Consider the following 19,545-nt stretch of genomic DNA (forward strand, 5'->3'; position numbering starts at 1 on the left):
CCATTCCTCACCACGCCCCTCTTCACCCCGCCCCGCCCAGTTTAGCCCCGCCCTCCCACCTAACAGCTCCACCTACAGGCCGCCCTGTCTCCATTTTCTCCCTCGCCCCGCCCACATTGACCCCGCCCACAAACGATCAGCCCCGCCCACCGATAGCCAGACCTCTATCACAACCCTCGCTCCATCCCTTTCGTTTCCACCGCCCTCACCCCCCCGCCCCACCCCCCCGCACTGGCCCCATATAAGCCCCGCCCACGAGGCACTAGCCCCGCCCACAACAGCGTTTTTCCGGCTCTCTTCCTTTCCCACAGTCCTTAAGTCTTCCGCTCCCCCCACTAGCTCTCCGGTCCCACCCCTTCATGCAGCCCCCACCCACGACCCACCTTCCGGACGGCGCGAGGGAGCAGGGGCGGGGGCGGGGGCGGGGCCGGCCTCACCCGGAATGAAAACAAACGGCGGCCTCGGCGGCATCCGGGCACTCGTCCGGTCGCAGCTGGCGCGGCGGTGGCGCAGGTAAGACGGCTGCAGCGGGCACCGACCCGGGCCTGGGCCTGGCTGCGCGGCCGGCTGGCCGGGCGGGCCGTGGACGCGGCGGGGGTGGCGGGGCGGACGCGGCGGGCAGGCTCGGGTCTGAGCGGGAGGAGGACGCCGCGGGCAGAGGCCGGGGGACAGACAGCCGATGTCAGCCTCAGCTGCGCTGAGTCAACTGACTGCCAGGGGCTGACGTGTGAGGACAGCTGATGGCTGTGGGTGACAACGCGAGCTTGTCCTCGCCTCCTTCCCTTGCTCTTACTTTTAAATACGAGACCCTAATCGCGTGCTATTTCCCAGAGAGGCAATCTGGGTTGATAGACTACAGACGTGAAAGTGAGTATTTCAACGTTAGTTAATTCCTAGCGTTCCACTTTTAGTTTTGAGAGCTGATATTCAGGACTTAGTGGTTTTCCATGTTATGATGTGAACCGCCCAGCGACATACATGACACGCAGTTCTCCAGTTAAAATCGAAAACTGGAATATTAGATTTTCTTCCTTTTGACCTAACGTGCCATTTTGTTGCCTGTAACTAGTCTCATAAGTTTGGCTACAGTGAATGGATATATATGTGTGTGTGTGTGTGTGTGTGTAATCCATATATATGTGTGTATATATTTTTGTTTTTTGAGCCAGTGCCTCGCTATGTAGCTCTGACTGCCCTGGAATTCGCTTTGTAGACCAGGCTAGCCTCGAAATCATGGAGATCTGCCTTTTGCTTTCCTAATTCTGGACTTAAAGGCGTGGCCGTTGACGGTGATTTAATTTTTTGTTGTTGGGTTTTTTTGGTTGTTGTGATTTTTGTTTTGTCTTGTTTTTTCAAGACAGGGTTTCTTTGTGTAGCCTTGGCTGTCCTAGACTCACTTTGTAGAACAGGCTGGTCCCGAACTCAACAGGAATCACCTGCCTCTATCTCCCCGATTGCTGGGATTAAAGGTGTGCTCCACCACGCCCAGCCTTGTTTAATTTTTTTAAAACGTTAAATCTTATGTTAAACCAGGCATAGTGAGGCACACCTTTTAGTCCCAGCACTCTGGAGGCAGAGGCAAGTGGATCTCCGTGCGTTCAAGGCCAGCCTGGTCTACAGCGTGAGTTCCAAGACAGCCAAACCTAAGTAGGGAGAGCCTGTCTTATAAAAAAAAGAAAGGGAAAAAACCCTTAAGTGGTATATAGAGCTGACAGCAATGTGGGCCACAGATGAGGGTTGTGATAGTGAGTGACTAAAAACACAGCCCGAGCCGGGCGTGGTAGCACACGCCTTTAATCCCAGCACTCGGGAGGCAGAGGCAGGCGGATCGCTGTGAGTTGGAGGCCAGCCTGGTCTACAAAGTGAGTCCAGGACGGCCAAGGCTACACAGAGAAACCCTGTCTCTAAAAACCAAAAAAAAAAAAAAAAAAAAAAAACCAAAAAAAACCCCCCACAGCTTGCTGTCATGCGCTCTCTTGCTCTCTCTCTCTCTCTCTCCCTCTCCCTCTCCCCCTCCCCCTCCCCCTCTCCCTCTCTCCCTCCCTCTCCTTTCTCCCCCTCTCTCCTCCTCCCTCCCTTTCTCCTTCTCCCTCTCTCCCTCCCCTCCCTCCCTTTTAGTCTCTCTTCCTCTCCTCCTCTGTCCCTCTCCCCTCCACTTTTTTTCTCCCTCCCTCTCCCTCTCTCCCTCCCTCTCCCTCCCTCCCTCCCTTTCCCTCTCCCTCCCTCCCTCTCAGCCTTTCAGCATTCATCCCATGCCCTGACGACCTGTTTCACATTCTCAGGTAGATCTGAGCATCCTTTTAAAAGCACAGTTATAGAATAATGCTTAACTGGGCTTAACTGTCAGGTGGATTAAGTTTCGGAGACTCTTAAGTATTAGCCCTCCACAGGTGAAAAAAGGAAAATTTAAGTTATATTACCCCATATTTTTTCTACTCTGAAATTCATGTTCATTAATCAGGAGTGAGTAGCTTCCTCCTTTGGTTGATTTGGCAACCCTTGAAACACTTCACTACCCATGGAAGCTGCCACTAGCTCTCAGCAGCCTCTCCCACCCGGTGGAGTAGCTGTGCTGGTGTGTGATGGGTGCGGCCATGGCTCCTGTGTAGAAAAGAGAAGTTACATGCTGGGGACAAGCAGCAAGGGATTGTGAGACAAAATAGAGTCCATATTGTAGGCAGATGTCCCATGCCAGTTCTGGCACTGGGACCTGGAGTTCCTGAGCAGTAAACTGATCCAGCGTTCTGCATCGATCTAGTTAGATTGAACAGTAGATGTGGATGTGCTATTGTACTCTCAAAAGTACCAGGGAAAATAAACCACGAAGCCGTGTGAGTGCAGTGTGGCGACTCAGGCACTGTGGATGCTGAAGCGTTGAGTTTGGTGGGGGCTACAAAGTGAGGCCTGGTCTCAAACTAAACAAAAATAAAACAACAAAAAGTGAATTAGTGCAGTGTTATAAATTCTTTAATTTTATTTATTGGCCTAGAGCTCAGAGTGATCTACCTGTCTCTACCTCCCAAGTGCTGGCATAAAGGTGTGCATCACCCTACCTAGCTAACACTTTAATTTTTAAAGTTCAACTATATAAACATTTATTACTAATAATTCAAAGTTCAGACTAGCTTTTCTTTGTGCTTAGTCTTAGGCTTTGAATTAAAGCAGCTAAAGTGTAAGAGAATTTACAAGCTATAAATTGGGTTGCTAAAGGGTTTGTCTTGTCTTCAAAAAAATATTATCTTGAGCCAGGCGTGGTGTTGCACACCTTTAAATCCCAGACAAGGCAGGCAGATCTCTGTGAGTTCAAGGCCAGCCTGCTTTACAAAGAGTCCAGGACAGCCAGGGCTCTGTGTAACCATTACCTTTTTTTTTTTTTTTTTTTTTTTTAAAGTGTGTATGGGTGTTTTGCTCATATGTATGTCTGTACACCAGAATAGGGCCTTGGATTGCCTGGAACTAAAGTTACAGATAACTGTAAAGTGACATGAATGCTAGAAACCAAACAGAGTCCTCTGGAAGTTCAGCCAGTGCTCTAACTCCTGAGCTGTTAGCCAGCCCGTTTTCTTGTCTTTTTGAGAACAATAGCAGAGTAAGAAACTGAGAGGTAGGGCTCAGCTGCTACTGAGTAGCAGCATAGTGTGTAATGTGAGGGAGGAGAGTAGACTACTCCTTGCTACATATTATCAAGTTTGAAATGGACACTTTAAACGGGGTGTGGTCATGTGCTCTTTTAATCCCAGCACTTGGAAGGCAGAGGCAGTCAGATAAATTTGAGTCTGAAGCCACTCTGGTCTATAGAGTGAGTTCCAGGACAGCCAGGACTACACAGAGAAACCCTAGCTGGCAAAAACACAAAACAAAACAACAACAAATATTTTGTAACCTTTCGCATAATTGGATACAATAGTATAGGTTAAGCTGACCAGAGGCATGGAGGGAATTCCATTTGCTTTGCAGAATGCCTGGGTGGGATTAGATAACCGTACAGTGTTTTAAAATGTAACATGAGTACTATCGATTTGCAGTTTTACTTTCAAAGATGGCACAGAAGAAATATCTTCAAGCGAAATTGACCCAGTTTCTAAGGGAAGACAGAATTCAACTTTGGAAACCTCCATATACTGATGAAAATAAAGAAGTTGGTTTGGCCTTAAAGGTATTTTTTTTTTTCTTACATATAAATCTTTTGCAGTGTTATACCTCCTTAGTAAATAACTATTCTAGTTTTTGTTTGTTTGTTTTGTTTTGTTTTTTGAGACAGGGTTTCTCTGTGTTATCTTGGCTGTCCTGAAATTGCTTTGTAGACAAGGCTGGCCTCGAACTTACAGTGATTGCCTGTCTCTGTCTCCCAAGCACTGTGTGCACCACCACGCCTGGCTGTAAATAACTATTCTGAAGTCACCAGAAATTCCAGGCACAGCTGTGGAAAATTTCACCATTAGTAGTGAACAAATTACCACCTTTTTTTTTTTTTCAGCTCTAGTAATAGAGCCCAGGGCTTCACACAGGCTAGGCAAGCCCTTCACTGTGAAGCCACTCCCCAGCTGCAGTCCTGATTCCCCAGGCATTGTATTAGTCACCTTAACCATAATACTGCAGCTGGAGCAAATGACTTTTGTAAAGAGGAAAAGGTTATTTTGGTTCATTGTTCTGGAGGTTCCTCAAGCTTGAGTTGGGCCTGAGGCCTTGGGACTTCCGTTTGGGGTGGCTCACTAGGATAAGCCTCAGGGCAGAGATGAGGGCTGTACTGTCAGTCCTGTCACGCACAGCCATGCGCAGCATGTCCTGTTTAATAATGAGAGAATGGCTGCAAACCCAGCCTTGTTGGTTAGAGTGTGCTCCTTTGACCTTTCTGAAATAGTTTACTGTGAAGCAGTGTGGAAGCAGCAGCAGCCTCAGATTCCTGCAGCCACCTAGCCAGGCATGAAGCAGACTCACATCTCAGCCATATCACCCAACCACAGTCTCAGGACATCCCCTGTGCTGAAGGAAATGCCTCACCTCCAGAACCAGGAAACTTAAAAGGGAAGATGTGGCCAGTGGGTCCCATAAACCCCTTGCAGGCCTTACCCTCAAGGACCTTCATACCACCCCAAGGCTCTACCACTTGCCAGCAGTGCCACGCTGCGCACTAAGCTTTTAACACAGACATTCAAACCTTGACTTGTATGTGGTGTTGGTTTAATGCTATTTGAACTTGCCTGCTATGGTGTCTTGACTTGAGAACCAGTGAGAAAGACACTGGTCTTCTCTCCAGAGCTAAAGCTCTCTAGAATGGCTAGGATGTCAGGAGCATCTTGTTTGGTGGCCCTGGCAGCTTTGCGGGAAGGGTGGTTGCCAGAAGGAAGAAGCCTTGGTTAGAAGCTGCATGCCTTCCATCCCACCCTCCAGCTTCAGGAAGGGAAGGGGCTAAGCATTAGTCATAGCTTCCATCATCAGCAGCCTAGGATAGAGTCAGCCATGCCTCATAGCATATGTAAATGAGGCCAGGTGGTGGAATCCCAGCACTTGGAAGGCAGAGGCAGGCAGATCTCTGTGAGTTCGAGGCCAGCCTGGACTACAGAGTGAGTTCCAGAAACCCTGTCTCAAAAAACAAGCAAACAAAAACAACCAAGAATATATAAATGATGGGCTCCTAAGATTTCTTTCTTTCCTCCTTTCTTTCTTTCTTTCTTTCTTTCTTTAAGATTTATTGATTTATTACTGTGTATGTATATGCTCTGCCTACATGTACACCTGCAGGCCAGAAGAGGACATCAGATCACGTTATAGATGGCTGTGAGCCACATGTGGTTGCTAGGAATTGAACTCAGGACCTCTGAGAAAAGCAGTCAGTGCCCTTAACCTCTGAGCCATCTCTCCAGCCCTAAGATTTGTACTTTAGACACCCAGGACCCGGAGGGTAGCACACTCACTGTGGCATGCTCCACCCAGGGCCCAGCAGCCGGTGCACTATTCCTCTTCAGCTTTGAGGGAAACTGGAATCCCAGGGCTTGTTCTGAGTTCTGAGTCACTGTAGCAAATTGTCAAGCATGGGAACCCTATACTTTGTAGCCAGGCAGTGATGGTTACCTGGAGACTGGTGCTTGGTACATGGTGCCTGACATGGGGTATTCTGTAGGACTGCATACACCTTAAGACCTGTGGAGTTCTAGGTAGTGAGTATCAAGGGCAAATTGAACTGTTGGCCCCCAAGTTAATGTTATAATTACCTGCTATCAGAAGAAAAAAAAATGCCCTTTCTAGGTAACTAGGGTTTTGGTTTATTGGTTGGTAGGTTGATTGGTGCTTTGCTCTGTTTTGGCTTTTTGAAACAGGGTCTCATGCAGCCTAGATTCCCTCAAATTCCCTATGACCTTGAACTCTTGATCTTCCTTTTCTGCCTCCTGAGTGCTCAGATTGCAGGTGTGCTCTATCATGCTTAGGAGTGAGTCATTAGAGTTTTAAGAAAATGATATTTTCCTATATTTATTTGCGTGCGTGCGTGCGTGCGGTGCACATGAGGAGTCAGAGGACAACTTGCAGGAGTCAGTTTTCTCCTTTCACCACGTAGATTCTGGAAATATAAAGGTAGTTATGCTTGGGCAGGGGCCTTATCTGTTGAGCCATCCTACTGGCCCTGAAATTGATTTTTTTTTTTTTTTGAGACAAGGTTTCTTTGTGTAGCCTTGGCTGTCCTAGACTCACTTTGTAGACCAGGCTGGCCTCGAACTCACAGCGATCCATCTGCCTCTGCCTCCCAAGTGCTGGGACTAAAGGCGTGTGCCACCATGCCCAGCTCTGAAATTGATTTTCAAAGTTTTTTTTTTTAAATTTCGTGGTTTGTAGTGATTAAAAACATTTATTTCTGAACTAAAAATAAATAGAGCTGAACCTTGTAGTACACACCAGAAATCCTAGCACTCTGCAGGCTGAGGCAGGAGGCTCACTAGTTCATAGTCGGCTTGTTTACGGTCATGCCTTCAGTGCCAGGAATGCCGAGACCGTGGTTGGGTGATATGCCTGAGATGTGGGTTTGCTTCGCACCTGGTTGGGTGATTTGCAGGAGCCTGAGGTTACTGCCCCTTCCGATACAGTAAACCACTTCAGAAAAGTCAAAGGAGCACTCTAACCAACAGGGCTGGTTTTGTAGCGGTTTGCTCTCATACGCTGTACAAGACTGTGTGTGCTGTGCTTGATAGGACTGGCAACACAGTAGACACAGTCACACCAGTATCTCCACAGACATGCAACATGGACATTAAACTGGCCACTTTCAGATCTGGAGAGATGGCTCAACAGTGAAGAAACTTGGAGAAGACCACAGTTCAGTTCCCAGCACCCACATCAGGAGGCTGACATCTACCTGTAACTCTAGCTCCAGGGCATCTGTTGCCTTCTTCTTGAAGGTCTCCACAGGTACTTGCACACACGTGCACATGTACATATACTGAGATATAAACAATGAAAATCATTCTTTTTAAAAGTGGCCCCTTCATCACTGGGTAATAGGACTTTTTTAGTTCACTATGCATCGTATTTTATGAGATCACAGTCTAATGTATAGCCCATCATTGATCAAAGCACAGTTACGTAGCACACATGTATTCTTAAATATAAAAATATTTATATTGAGATCTGGCGCCCTCTTCTGGCGTGCAGGTGTACATGCAAGCAGAACAATATACATAATAATAAATCTTAAAAAAAAAAAAAAAAAAGACAGTTTTCTAAGCATGCCTGCAATTTTAGCACTTGGAAGATAGATGCCGGAGGACCAGAAGTTCAGGGTCATCTTTGACATATAGTAAATTTGAGACCGGCCTAGAATATATGAGCTCCTATCTCAACGAATATATCTTAAAAATTAGAGTAAACTTCATTGATATTGGTATATTCCTCCAGTCTTCTCCTGGTGCCTATTTAAAATGTATAATTAGTAGGACCCTGGCAAACTGGCTCATTAGTTAAGGAGGACTTGTTCTTGCAAAAGACTCAGGTGCGACTCTCAGTACCAACATGGAGGTCACCACCTCCTCAGGCACTGGGCACACATGTTGAGCACAGATAGACATGCAAACAAAACACTTATACACACTAAATAATAAATCTAGAAAAAGAAAAATTATAAATTAAGAAACAAACAACAGCCAGGTAGTGCTGGCTCACACCTTTAATCCAGCACTTGGGAGGCAGAGGCAGGCGAATCTCTGAATTTGAGGCTAGCCTGATCTACAGAGTGAGTTCCAGGACAGCTAGGGCTACATACACAGTGAAACCTATGTGTGCGTACATATATTTATGTGCTTGCATGTATGTGTATGCACCACATGCATGATTGCTGCCCTTGGAAGTCAGAAAGAGGGAGAACATTGGATTCCCTGGAGCTGGAGTTATGCTGGGAACTGAACCCAGGTCTCCTGTAAGAGTAACAGATGCTCATAACCACTGAGCCATCTCTTTAGTCTCTTCAGTTAAAAAAAAAAGTGTGTGCATGCGCGCATTCTCTCTCTCTCTCTCTCTCTCTCTCTCTCTCTCTCTCTCTCTCTCTCTCTCTCTCTCTCTCTCTCATATGCAGCACACGTTGGAGGTTAGAAATCAATTATGGGACTTGGTTCTCTCCTATCATTATGTAAGGACCAGAGATTGAACACGGGGAGTCAGGCTTGGCTGGAAGTGCTTTTACTTGGTGAGCCATCTTGATGGCCCTGGTTCACTGCTTCTTGAAATAATGTCTTAAGATACAGGGGCCTCAGCCCTACCCCTTTCGTCCCCCGGGAATAGTAGCAGCCACTCTCACTTTGCCTAGTTTTACTATTTATAAGTGTTTTAATTTTTCCCTGAATCCTCCCTGAGAGCCCAGATTGAATTTCAGTAAAGTGGGGGCCTCCACCTATCAGAGTTATGTTGCTTTGAGGATTAAAACAACAACAAGACTTGTGCAGTGGTCCTCTACTGAACTGCATTTTCTGGTTTGTCCTCATAGGACCTTGCTAAGAAGTACTCTGACCGGCTAGAGGGCTGTGAAAATGAAGTGGAAAACATAATAGAAGAAATCCGTCGCAAAGCAATTGAGCGGGGCACAGGAAATGAACACTACCGAGCAACTGGGATTGCCACGATTGAGGTGTTCCTGCCTCCAAGACTCCGGAAAGTGAGTGACTGCCCAAGCACACTGTGACTAGCTTAGTGCTGTGATCCACCGGAGAGCTGGGGCGTGTTGTTGGTTTGTTTGCTTTGGTGTTTTGAGACAGGGTCCTTCTGTGTGGATCTGTCTGTCCTGGAACTCACTCTGTAGACCAGGCTGACACACCCAGATACTCCTGCCTCGCCCTCCCAAGTGCCCAGTGAGCTGTTGCCTGTAAATCTACAAGCAGCCTGTGTAAGGGCCTCCATGTGCTGAGTGGTTGCTGACGTAGACTTGTCTTGGCACAAGCCTGAGGTAGGCTTGTTCTCGCCTTACTGTCCAAACATGGGGCATGACAGCGCACACTGTAGTCTCAGCATTAGGAGGCAGAGGGCAGAGGAACTGGAGTTCAAGGCCAGTGCAATGTCACGTGGGCCTAATGATCAGGTTTGTTCCTTCCTCAGAACCTAGATAGTAGAAACGGAGAACTGACTGAGATGACTCATATCAGTAAAGGTGCCAGTGTGAGGACCTGTGTTCAGATCCATTAAAACCCAGTCCATTAAAAATCCAGGTGTGTCAGACCCCAAGACAGGGTCTCTGTGTGGCCTTGGCTGTCCTGGACTCACTCTATAGACCAGGCTGGCCTTGAACTCACAGCGATCCACCTGCCTCTACCTCCCGAATGCTGGGATTAAAGGCATGTGTCACCATGCCAGGCAGGTCCCTGTTTTTATAATTAAGAAATAAGACAATAATAAGATGCCAGGCAGCAGATATTAAGTTATATGAGGTTTATTAAGTGAGCTTGGGGGAAGAAGGAAAGGAAGGAGGGGGTAGTACCAATTTTTATGTTTAATAAAACATAAGATAACAAATAATAAGATACCAAGGTACCAGATGCCATATGTTATAGAGGAGTTTACTAAATGAGCATGGGGAGAAAAGAAAAAGGGGGAGAGACAGACAGACAGACAGACAGAGTCAGAAAGAGTGACAAGAAGAGAAAGAGTAAAAGGGAGGGGTGAGGTAGGACTATGACAGGTAGCCAGACTGAAGCAGAATGCTGACACCTGTAATCCAGCACTGGGTAGTGCAGGGGTGGGGTTTGCATGTGTGGATGGATCCCAGAAGCTCACAGCCCGCCGCCGAATCAATGAAAAGACTCTTTTTAAAAAAAGAAAATGTGGCTGGGCACAGTGGCTCATGCCTGTAATCACAGCACTTGGGAGGAAGAAGCAGACAGATCTCTGTGAGTTCCAGGCCAGCCTGATCTACAAAGTGAGTCCAGGACAGCAAGACTACACAGAGAAACCTTATCTCAGAAAACCAAAGCAACAAAAATGAGGTGGGGTGGGGGTGGGGTGGGGGGTGGGGGGATGGGGGTGGAGGTGGAGAGTAATCAAGAAAAGACACCTGTCATCAAGCTATGGCTTGCCACACCTGCTTACACATGCACACCCACTCTAACAAGTACAACCACCACACACCAGATATTCTAAGAATAAACTGACAAGCGCATGCGTTCACAGTGCCACAGCCACTCCTAACGGTTAAGATAGAGACAGCCCAACTGTTGGAGGTTGGTCTGATGCATTTTGATGCTAATTACTGCTTGTTCTCTCTGTGCCCCATCTTGTACCTGGCCTAAGAGCCTAACCTGTTTGACCAATAAAAGGCCATCACACCTGGTCAGGGCAAATGGGATAGGTGTGGCTTGGATTCAGAGAGAATCTTGGGCGGAGGGGAAACAAAAGAGAGCAGGCTGTGCAATGAGTTAGGTGGAGGACATGGCCAGCATGGATGGGGATTTGGCCCAGATGAAGAACATTAGCAAGTATTTGGGATTATGGATGGGAGGTAGTAATAGAAATCATTAGAAGCAGGTGGCATGGGATTTGGGCAGGGATCAGATACCTGCCCCACTATGGGAAGTAGTTTAGGGGAATAATATCTGCCCTGCCCCAGGTTAACTAAGGCTATTTTAAAATATAACAGGTGTTTGTGTCTTGACTGACTGATAGTGGGTTAGGAAATACTGCCCTAATAATTATAGGCCTGAGGCTGGAGAGATGGCTCAGTAGTTAAGAGCACTGCCTGCTGTTCCAAAGGTCCTGAGTTCAATTCCCAGCAATCACACGGTGGCTCACAACCATCTATAATGAGATCTGGTGCTTTCTTCTTGGCCTGCAGTTTTACATACAGGCAAAACATTGTACACATAATAAATAAATCTTAAAAAAATAAAAATAACTATAGACTCGATAATAAACATTAGGCTATACTGATGAATTAACAACACCCTACTGACCAGTGGATAAACAGATACACCTATGCCACAGAAGTCAGCAGGCAGTACAGATACACAATACAAATAGTCTGTAATATGAGCAAACCTCAAAAACATACACAAAAGACCTGATGCTATGTGGTCCTGCTTATGTGAAATGTCCAAAACAGACAACTTTGTAGACAGAAAATAAATGGTTGCAAGGCTAGGGAAGAGAAGGTTGGGGTGCAGGGCATGGCATCTGCTAAGGGTGCTGAATAGAGATGTTTAGAAATTCCATTAAATGCCGGGTATGGTGGCGCATGCCTTTAATTCCAGTACTGGGAGGCAGAGGCAGATGGATCACTGTAAGTTAGAGGCCAGCCTGGTCTACAAAGTGAGTCCAGGGCAGCCAAGGCTACACAGAGGGACCCTGTCTTGAAAAACAGAAACAAAAACAAAAAAATTCCATTAAACATTTTCTTCTCTTAAGGTTTTGTTTTTAATTATGTGTTAGTATGTGTCTCTGGGCACGTGTACTTAAGTACAGTGCCCTTATAGGGTAAGTAGATCCCTTGGGCTGGAGTTACAGTCAGCCATGAGCTGCCCCAGTGGATGCTGGGAAGAGAGCTTAGGACCTCTGTAAGAGAAGTCTATGCTCTTGGGGCTGGAGAGATGGCTCAGAGGTTAAGGGCACTGCCTGCTCTTCCAAAGGTCCTGAGTTCAATTCCCAGCAACCACATGGTGGCTCACAACCATCTATAATGTGATCTAATGATCTCCTCTGGCGGGCAGCATACATGCAGGCAGAGCACTGTATACATAATAATAAATAAACAAATCTTAAAAAAAAAAAAAAAGATAGAGAAGTCTGTGCTCTTAACCACTGGCCAATCTCTCCCATGTTATGAAGTGTGATTATAATTATGGCTGGCCATGAGACAAGTACTACTGCAGCCAAAGAAGGATCAGGTCACCCTGCCAGTCTGTGCTGGGCACTAATCTACATGCTTCTCTGTACTGCGTGTTGGTCCATACATTGAGCCTCGAGAGTTTACATCCTGACAGCACCTTACACCTTCACTTGCAGGCAGCAGTTCATAACACTTAAGTACGTTTTGTTTTTCTTTTTTGCAACAGGATAGGAAAAGCTTGTTGGAGACCCGCTTGCATGTCACTGGTAGAGACCTAAGGTCTAAGTGAGTATCTGAGCTGTGTGTCCCAGCAGGTCTGCCCCCTTACCCTGCCAAGGGATGCTCTCCAGACAGCTGGCCCCTCCTCCCCTTACAGCAGAGGAAATGAGACCTAGAGGGTAGGACGGGAGGTCATGCCCTGCTCACACTGCTAGGTGGGAGGCAGCATGGCTGGCTGCGGCCTGCTCACAGGAGCTTCTTAGATGTGGTGCCGCTTCTGGATGGTTGCAGCTTGGGGCCCACGGAGGAGGTGCCCAGCATGAGCTGGAGTGAGTGGCTGGCGGATAGAAGCGGGGCCAGCCTGCCCTGAGCAGAACACGTTTTATAACTGCATTCCTTTTGACACTGCTCACTTGCTGTGGCTTTCAGCCAAGCCAAGTGTTTGTCCAGCTTATCTGCCTCACCTCCTTAGCATCCATCATGGGTGCTGTAGAGTCAGGAAGCATCACTTGTTCAATGCCCACAGGTAGACAGTGGTATAGGATCGGCCTAGTTACAGGATCCTTAGGGGATGCTGGGAAATATGGCGAGGATGTTTTTGACTCCTGCTCAAATAGACCCTGTAGTCCTCAACTCAGAAGCAAGCTTAGAAGGGGCTTGTCTCTCATGTGGCTTCCAGCAGCTGCCCACTGGGCTAGCTCTATTGTATGTACAGTGGTAAGTGGGCATCATAATCCAAGTCTTCGTGGTAGGTAACAAATGACTTCCTGGAATTCACTCTGTGTTTATTTTATAGAATAGCTGAAACTTTTGGATTTCAAGAAAACTACATCAAGATTGTAATAAATAAGAAACAACTTCAACTAGGTACGTCATACCAAAGAATGCGTCTGATACAGTGACTTTCCATTGTTCTTTGTTTAGTTTTCCTGCTTTCTCTTCTATTGAAAACTCCCTAGCCTTATCCAATGTTAGAAGTTTACTATAATGCCCATAGCCTTCTCTAGTGGGGAAGGGAGACATTCAATGCAGTCACATAGAATGTTCCAGAATGGAAGTCTGTTTAGAGGAGGATTGGAGTTACTCAAGTTGTCTTCCGTGGGAGGAGAGAGAGCCCTGACAGGCACATGGGGAAGACCTTGTTGGAGCACCCAACTAGCAGCCAAGAGCACTGAGTCAGTCTGAGTGTGGGGTGGAGGACAAACAGGAGCCATAATAGTCTTCTAGCAGTGACTCAACCAGGGCAAATGTCACCATTCAGGGGACAGTTGACTTTATAAGGAGACAATTTTGGTAATGATTATGTTGGGGCCTGTGCTCCTCTCCTTTACTGAGACAAGATCAGAGCTGCTGCTAAATGGCCACAGCACAGACTGCTGCCCTATAGTGCGCCTGAAAAGCCTGCGAAAATGGGCCTGGTTCAGTGTAGAGTTTGTCCTCAGGGAAATGGAGGCACTGATACTGCAGAGGCACCCGGGCATGGTGGCTAACAGTCCGCTGGCTGCAGTCTGCCAGAGGCATGAGTGGAACTGGAGAAACAGCTCTTCAGCCGCTCGGGTGGTCCCTGAGGTCTCCCGGATCTCCAGGGAGGGTCCCTGGAGCCTCAGGAATCAAGTTTCACATTTGTAACCGTGCCCATCCCAGGTTTCAGCACCTCCAGCTGTGTGCATCGGGTAGGCACACGTCACAGCTGCCTCTTCACTGATTTGCCCTCATGGACTCTGCTTCACTAGACAGAAGCTCTTAATCTTGTATTGTTAAAACTATTGCCTTTCACTTTGTGTTTGTTGAAGAAGCTCTTCCCAAGCCCAGGACCACAAGGGTGCTCTCCACTTGTCCACAGCATTTCTTTTCTTTCTTTTCTTTTTCTTTTTGTTTTTCGAGACAGGGTTTCTCTGTGTAGCCTTGGCTGTCCTGGCCTCACTTTGTAAACCAGAGTGGCTATGAACTCATAAAGATCCACCTGCCTCTGCCTCCCGAGTGCTGGGATTAAAGGTGTGCACATTTCTTTTGTAAGCACAGATCAGCTTGCTATTCCTTTCAGTGGTGGCTGCTGCTGTCTTATGAAGGCTCTGTCCTCCCTGCACTTCTGCTCTTTGCTCCCCTTCCTGTGGTTTGTTTGTATATTTTGTTTTGTAATCTGAAGATCCAGTTGAGGCTGGGTGACAGCCCAGTGGGTATGAGAGCTTGAGTGTGAGTCTCCGGTGCTCATGTACGTTGGGTGTGGTGGCACACAGTTGTGACCCCAGTGCCATGAGATAGAGATTGTTGGAGATAGGTAGATCCCAGAGTTCTTTGCAGCAGGCTTAACTGAAACAGTGGACTCCAGATTCAGCAAGTGAACCCTGCCACAAAAAGTAATAATATGGAGGGGCTGGAGAGATGACTCAGAAGCTAAGAGCACTCACTGTCCTGGCAGAGGACCGACCCAGGTTCTATTTCTAGCACCCATATGGTGGCTCACAATCATCAATAACCCAGTGCCAGGGGATCCAACAGGCATGCAAGTGATACACACACATGCACACAGGCACAATCCTCATACACACCAAGTAAAATGGGTAAGTCTGAAAAACATTTAAAAGAATAATGTGGAGAAGCAATTACCGAAGACACTTGATGTTGACCTGTGACCTTCATACCCATCCTACACAAAATCTAGTCAGGTGGGCTGGGCTGTGGTGGTGCACACCTTTAATCCCAGCCCTTGGGAGGCAGAGGCAGGTGGATCCCTGTGAGTTGAGGCCAGCCTGGTCTACAGAGGGAGTCCAGGACAGTCAAGGTCTTGAGGGGAGTTGCGGTCAGGAACTTTCCCTTTTGCCACCTCCTTTCTCAGGTGGGTCTTGATTTTTTTATTGGATGTTGGCATGGTTATCAAGGTTCTAAAAGGACCACAGGAAGGGGTGCTGTAGAAGAGTGCAAGGAGCAGACGTCATAAGACAGTGGCAGCCACCAACTGTTAGAGGTGACACTGGAGGGAAAACTAAGCCGGTCCTCTCCTTCAGGGCTAAAGGGAGGTGCTAGCGTCTGTCTGCATGGACTTCTTGTTTTTTTCATGTGTCTTTTAACATGCTTTTTTCTATGTTTGTCTGTTGCATTTGCCTAACCTGAAAACTAGACTGGCTGCCTGCCCCCTTTGCTCTGTTTCATGGCTTTCTGTCCTTGTCCTTACTCTACTCATTCCCAAAGGAAACGGAGTCCTAGAAAAGCAGAAAGGAGTCAGGTCCACAGCGTGGAAACAGGGTGCCTGTGGCTTCTGCTTTTCGCCATAGCCAGAGCTGTCCTTCCTGTTCTAACTGCACCCCGGCTTCTTGAGTTAATTATTTTCTTGTCTACAGGATAGGAAAGTTTGTATATTGATTACACTTTCTAATTTTCCTTTTATGCTGCCTGGCATAGTGTGCTCAAGTATCCATTGCTTCTGGTCTTAGGGTGAAGAGAAAGAAAACAGGGAAGCGTGCATGTAGCCTGCTGGTCTGCTAGTGTGAATGAATGCAGGTTTTAGAAGTCCATTTTTCAGGCTGGTGAAATAGTCCAGTGGGTAGACAACACTGACGGCCAAGCCTAATGGCTTGAGTTTGGTCCTGGGATCCCACATGGGAGAAGCAAACAAGTGGCTCCTGCATGTAGTGTGCACACACACACACACACACACACACACACAATGTACACGCACACACACAACACACGTCTGCATACACACACGTACACACACACACACAACACACGTCTGCATACACATACACACACACACACACACTTGCACTAAAAAACAAACCATTTAATAAAAAGGGGACTCCATATACTGCAGGAAGTTTGTGTGACAGGCAGTTCTCCTGTTTTCAGGGAAAAGCCTTGAAGAACAAGGAGTCACTCACAATGTAAAGGCGATGGTGCTAGAGCTGAAACAGTCTGAAGAGGATGTGAGGAAAAACCTACAGCTGGAGGAGGCGGAACAGAGCAAGGCTGAGCTGAAGGAGAAGCGCATTCAGAGGACCAAAAGGGGATTGGAGATCCTGGCAGAGAGAGGTACATGGGAGTTTGGCTTGTCACTTCCCTTAGATGTATCAAGGCAGTCCACAGAGTACTGTGCCTGTTGTGACGTGTTCGTCCACAGCCTAGCATCTCACATAGTCACTGTCACTGATGTTCAACCCTGAACTAATTAGGCTCCTATGGCTTTTTTTTTTTTTTCAGCAGAGACAGTGGTAGATCCAGAAACGACGCCTTACTTAGACATTGCAAACCAGACAGGCCGGTCAATCAAAATTCCCCCTGCTGAAAGAAAGGTACGTCTGGGCTTGGGAGGCTCACCCAGTGGCTGTCAGAACTGAGGGGATTTACTTGATCATAGGAGTTGGGGCCCAGGGCTTCTTAGAATGAAGGGTTCTGACTAGGGACCCAGGTCATTTAGGGTTGTTTTGTTTTGTATCTTTTTGATATTTAAATGACAGTTTGGCATAGGCCACTATTTGAATTATTCTTTTTAAAATGAAGAATTAAGTGACTGAAGGGGCAGCTCGGCTCAGTGGGTGAAGGTTCTTGCTGCTAAACCAGCTAACCGGGATTCTGTCCTCAGAACCTGCATGGTGGGAGGAGAGAACGGACTCCCCAAGTTTACCTCTGACATTCGCAGGCACTCTGTGGCACAACTGTGCCCGTACACATAGACCCATGTACGTACATAATAAGCTTAAAAAGTGATTAATGATTAAATAATAAAATGAGCTTTGAAGCTGGACATGGTGGTACAAGCTTGCAAACCGGGAGGCTGGGGACCAAGCCCTCATTTAGTACACAGTCTAAGCTACTGCAGCCTTTTGAAGATGGAGAGCCGGTTGTGGGGGTGCACACCTTTAATCCTATCACTTGGGAGGCAGATGCAGGTGAATCTTTATGAGTTCAAGACCAGCCTGGTCTACAGAGTGAGTTCCAGGACAGCCAAGGCTACACAGTGAAACCCCGTCTTGAAAAATCTAAAAAGAAAAGAAAATGGGTTTGGAGGGGCAGCAAGACGGCTTAGCAGGCCAGGGTGCTTGCTGTCAAGCATAATGACCTGAGTTCATCTCAAGAACCTACATGGTGGAAGAAGAGCCCAGAGTGCTGTCCTGTGACCGCCACGCCTGTGCTGTGGCACAGATGCACACACACACCCACATACACACAAGTAGTAAAAACGTTGCCTTGCAAATGCTGGCATTGTCAAGTATTTGGCATGTGAGTAGAGACACTGCTTGTGCAGGTAGAGGATGGGAGACTGACACAGGAGCCTTGATAAGTAAGGGACCCTACATCAAAACCCCACAACCCAAAATGAGTGTTTGATACACTTGGTTACTTAGTTGGACGGCCTTGCTACTTAGGGCAGGCTGGCCTCCATCCTGTAGTCCTCCCTCCTCAGTGTCCCAGGTCCAATCCCAGCCCACACTACCATACCGGCAAATGCCCCTTAGAAAGGCCACAGCAATTGCTGGCTGCTCATCTTGTCCAGCCTTGAAAACTAGAGACAGACCTTGATGATCAGGTGGAAGAAGAGCCTGATGCGAGCCGGGCTGGTGCACTTCTGACCCGACCATGGCTGGAGAGGCTTCAGCGCTTCAGTGAGATAAAGCTCTAATTGTAGCTTAGGTACAATTGGTTTTTGGATTGAGTTGTTTTGGATTTTTGCCTTGTTTTTCAGTAGAGCTAATATGCTTTTTAATTTGATTTATTAATGTTGATCTAATTTTGTTTGAAAATGATATTCATAAAAATCTGCATTCTTTTCTAGGCCCTTATGTTAGCTATGGGATATCATGAGAAGGGCAGAGCTTTCCTGAAAAGAAAAGAGTATGGAATAGCCTTGCCATGCCTTCTGGACGCTGACAGATACTTCTGGTAGGTGCTTTTGTAGTCAGTAGATGCTAGTACTGTCCATCACACTGCTCCCCAAGTTCCTGTACGTGGTGCCAGTGCAGATGGTGATGGCCTGAACCATATCGCACTGCAGACTGCACAACAGGACACTATCTTCTGCAGTCACTGCTGGGTGTCTGTGAAAAGAAACATTTGCTTCATGAGCTGTTTAGTCTTGTTGAGGTGCAGTGTTCACAAGAAAAAAGCAAAATGCCTGGCTCCTTTTGCCTTATTTCCTAGTTTTCAAGTTTAGTTGGTTCTCCAAAGGTGACCAAACTGAGGTTTGTTTTTTCTTCTGTTTTTCGTCATTAATATTTAGCACTTGGGAGGTTGAGGCACAAGTTGTAGGCCAGCCTGGGCTATCCTGCAAGACCTTGTCTCCAGGGAGTAAGTAAGTGTGTGTGTGTGTGTGTGTGTGTGTGTGTGTGTGTGTGTGTGTGTGTACACGTGTACATATACATTTTGGGTTTTGTTTTTGTTTTTTTGAGACAGGGTCTCTCTGTGTAGCCCTGGCTGTCCTGAAACTTGCTTTGTAGACCAGGCTGGCCTCAAAATCATAGCAGTCCTCCTGCCTCTGCCTCCCAGGTACTAGGAGTAAAGGCGTGCATCACCATGCCCGGCTTCCTGTTTTTAACATGAGCTTTAACACATCTGATCTGATATACTTCATGCATCTGTGCTTAGTCCCCAGTCTTTGGCGGCCCGGTGTCCTTCTGCCCTGGTGCTGGTAGTTTCTGCAGGCCCTCAGGTTCCTAGTTCCTGTTCATGGAAATGGTAGAGAATGTAATCTGGGCATGTTGGATCTTGAGATAGACTTGATTCTAGAAATGGTCAAGAGTTAACAGCCTCATGGACTTATATTTGGTGAATTCCCATGATAATCATCTCTATGTCAAAAAATGAATACAAATATTTATGATAGTTTTCTAGCTGCAAAGGTCATTGCTGTTGAATCTTAAATGTATAAACCTCAAACCAACTTAGATAAAGATGGGATTTATTGTCCCAAATGTTTGGAGGAGATGGAGGGGTAAGGCTGGGAAGAGTGAGAAGATAGTCTTACCTTGTCCCTCTGTCTCTGCTGTTTCATCTATACCTGTGTGTGTACGTGGTGTGTGCTTAAAATTGAACAAAAGTTGTCA

At 46.9% G+C, this 19,545-nt stretch overlaps 1 protein-coding gene across 2 annotated transcripts in view; it reads left to right on the plus strand.

Moving 5' to 3' along the window:
• The first annotated feature begins 395 nt into the window (after positions 1 to 395).
• Positions 396 to 19,545, plus strand: part of Nub1 (negative regulator of ubiquitin like proteins 1) — a 31,442-nt gene continuing 12,292 nt past the window's right edge. The window contains exons 1-9 of one of the 2 annotated variants that reach the window (XM_051152180.1): positions 410 to 513; position 1,362; positions 4,040 to 4,156; positions 8,966 to 9,133; positions 12,516 to 12,574; positions 13,305 to 13,375; positions 16,355 to 16,537; positions 16,706 to 16,797; positions 18,279 to 18,385. In XM_051152180.1, the coding sequence (XP_051008137.1) occupies positions 443 to 513; position 1,362; positions 4,040 to 4,156; positions 8,966 to 9,133; positions 12,516 to 12,574; positions 13,305 to 13,375; positions 16,355 to 16,537; positions 16,706 to 16,797; positions 18,279 to 18,385 (869 nt within the window). In that variant the 5' untranslated portion in view covers positions 410 to 442. Of the gene's footprint in view, positions 514 to 1,361; positions 1,363 to 4,025; positions 4,157 to 8,965; positions 9,134 to 12,515; positions 12,575 to 13,304; positions 13,376 to 16,354; positions 16,538 to 16,705; positions 16,798 to 18,278; positions 18,386 to 19,545 lie in introns of both variants that reach the window. The other variant, XM_051152179.1, reaches the window with a different exon arrangement.

This window comes from Acomys russatus, chromosome 10 (assembly GCF_903995435.1).
Source record: "Acomys russatus chromosome 10, mAcoRus1.1, whole genome shotgun sequence".
Lineage (NCBI taxonomy): Eukaryota > Metazoa > Chordata > Mammalia > Rodentia > Muridae > Acomys > Acomys russatus.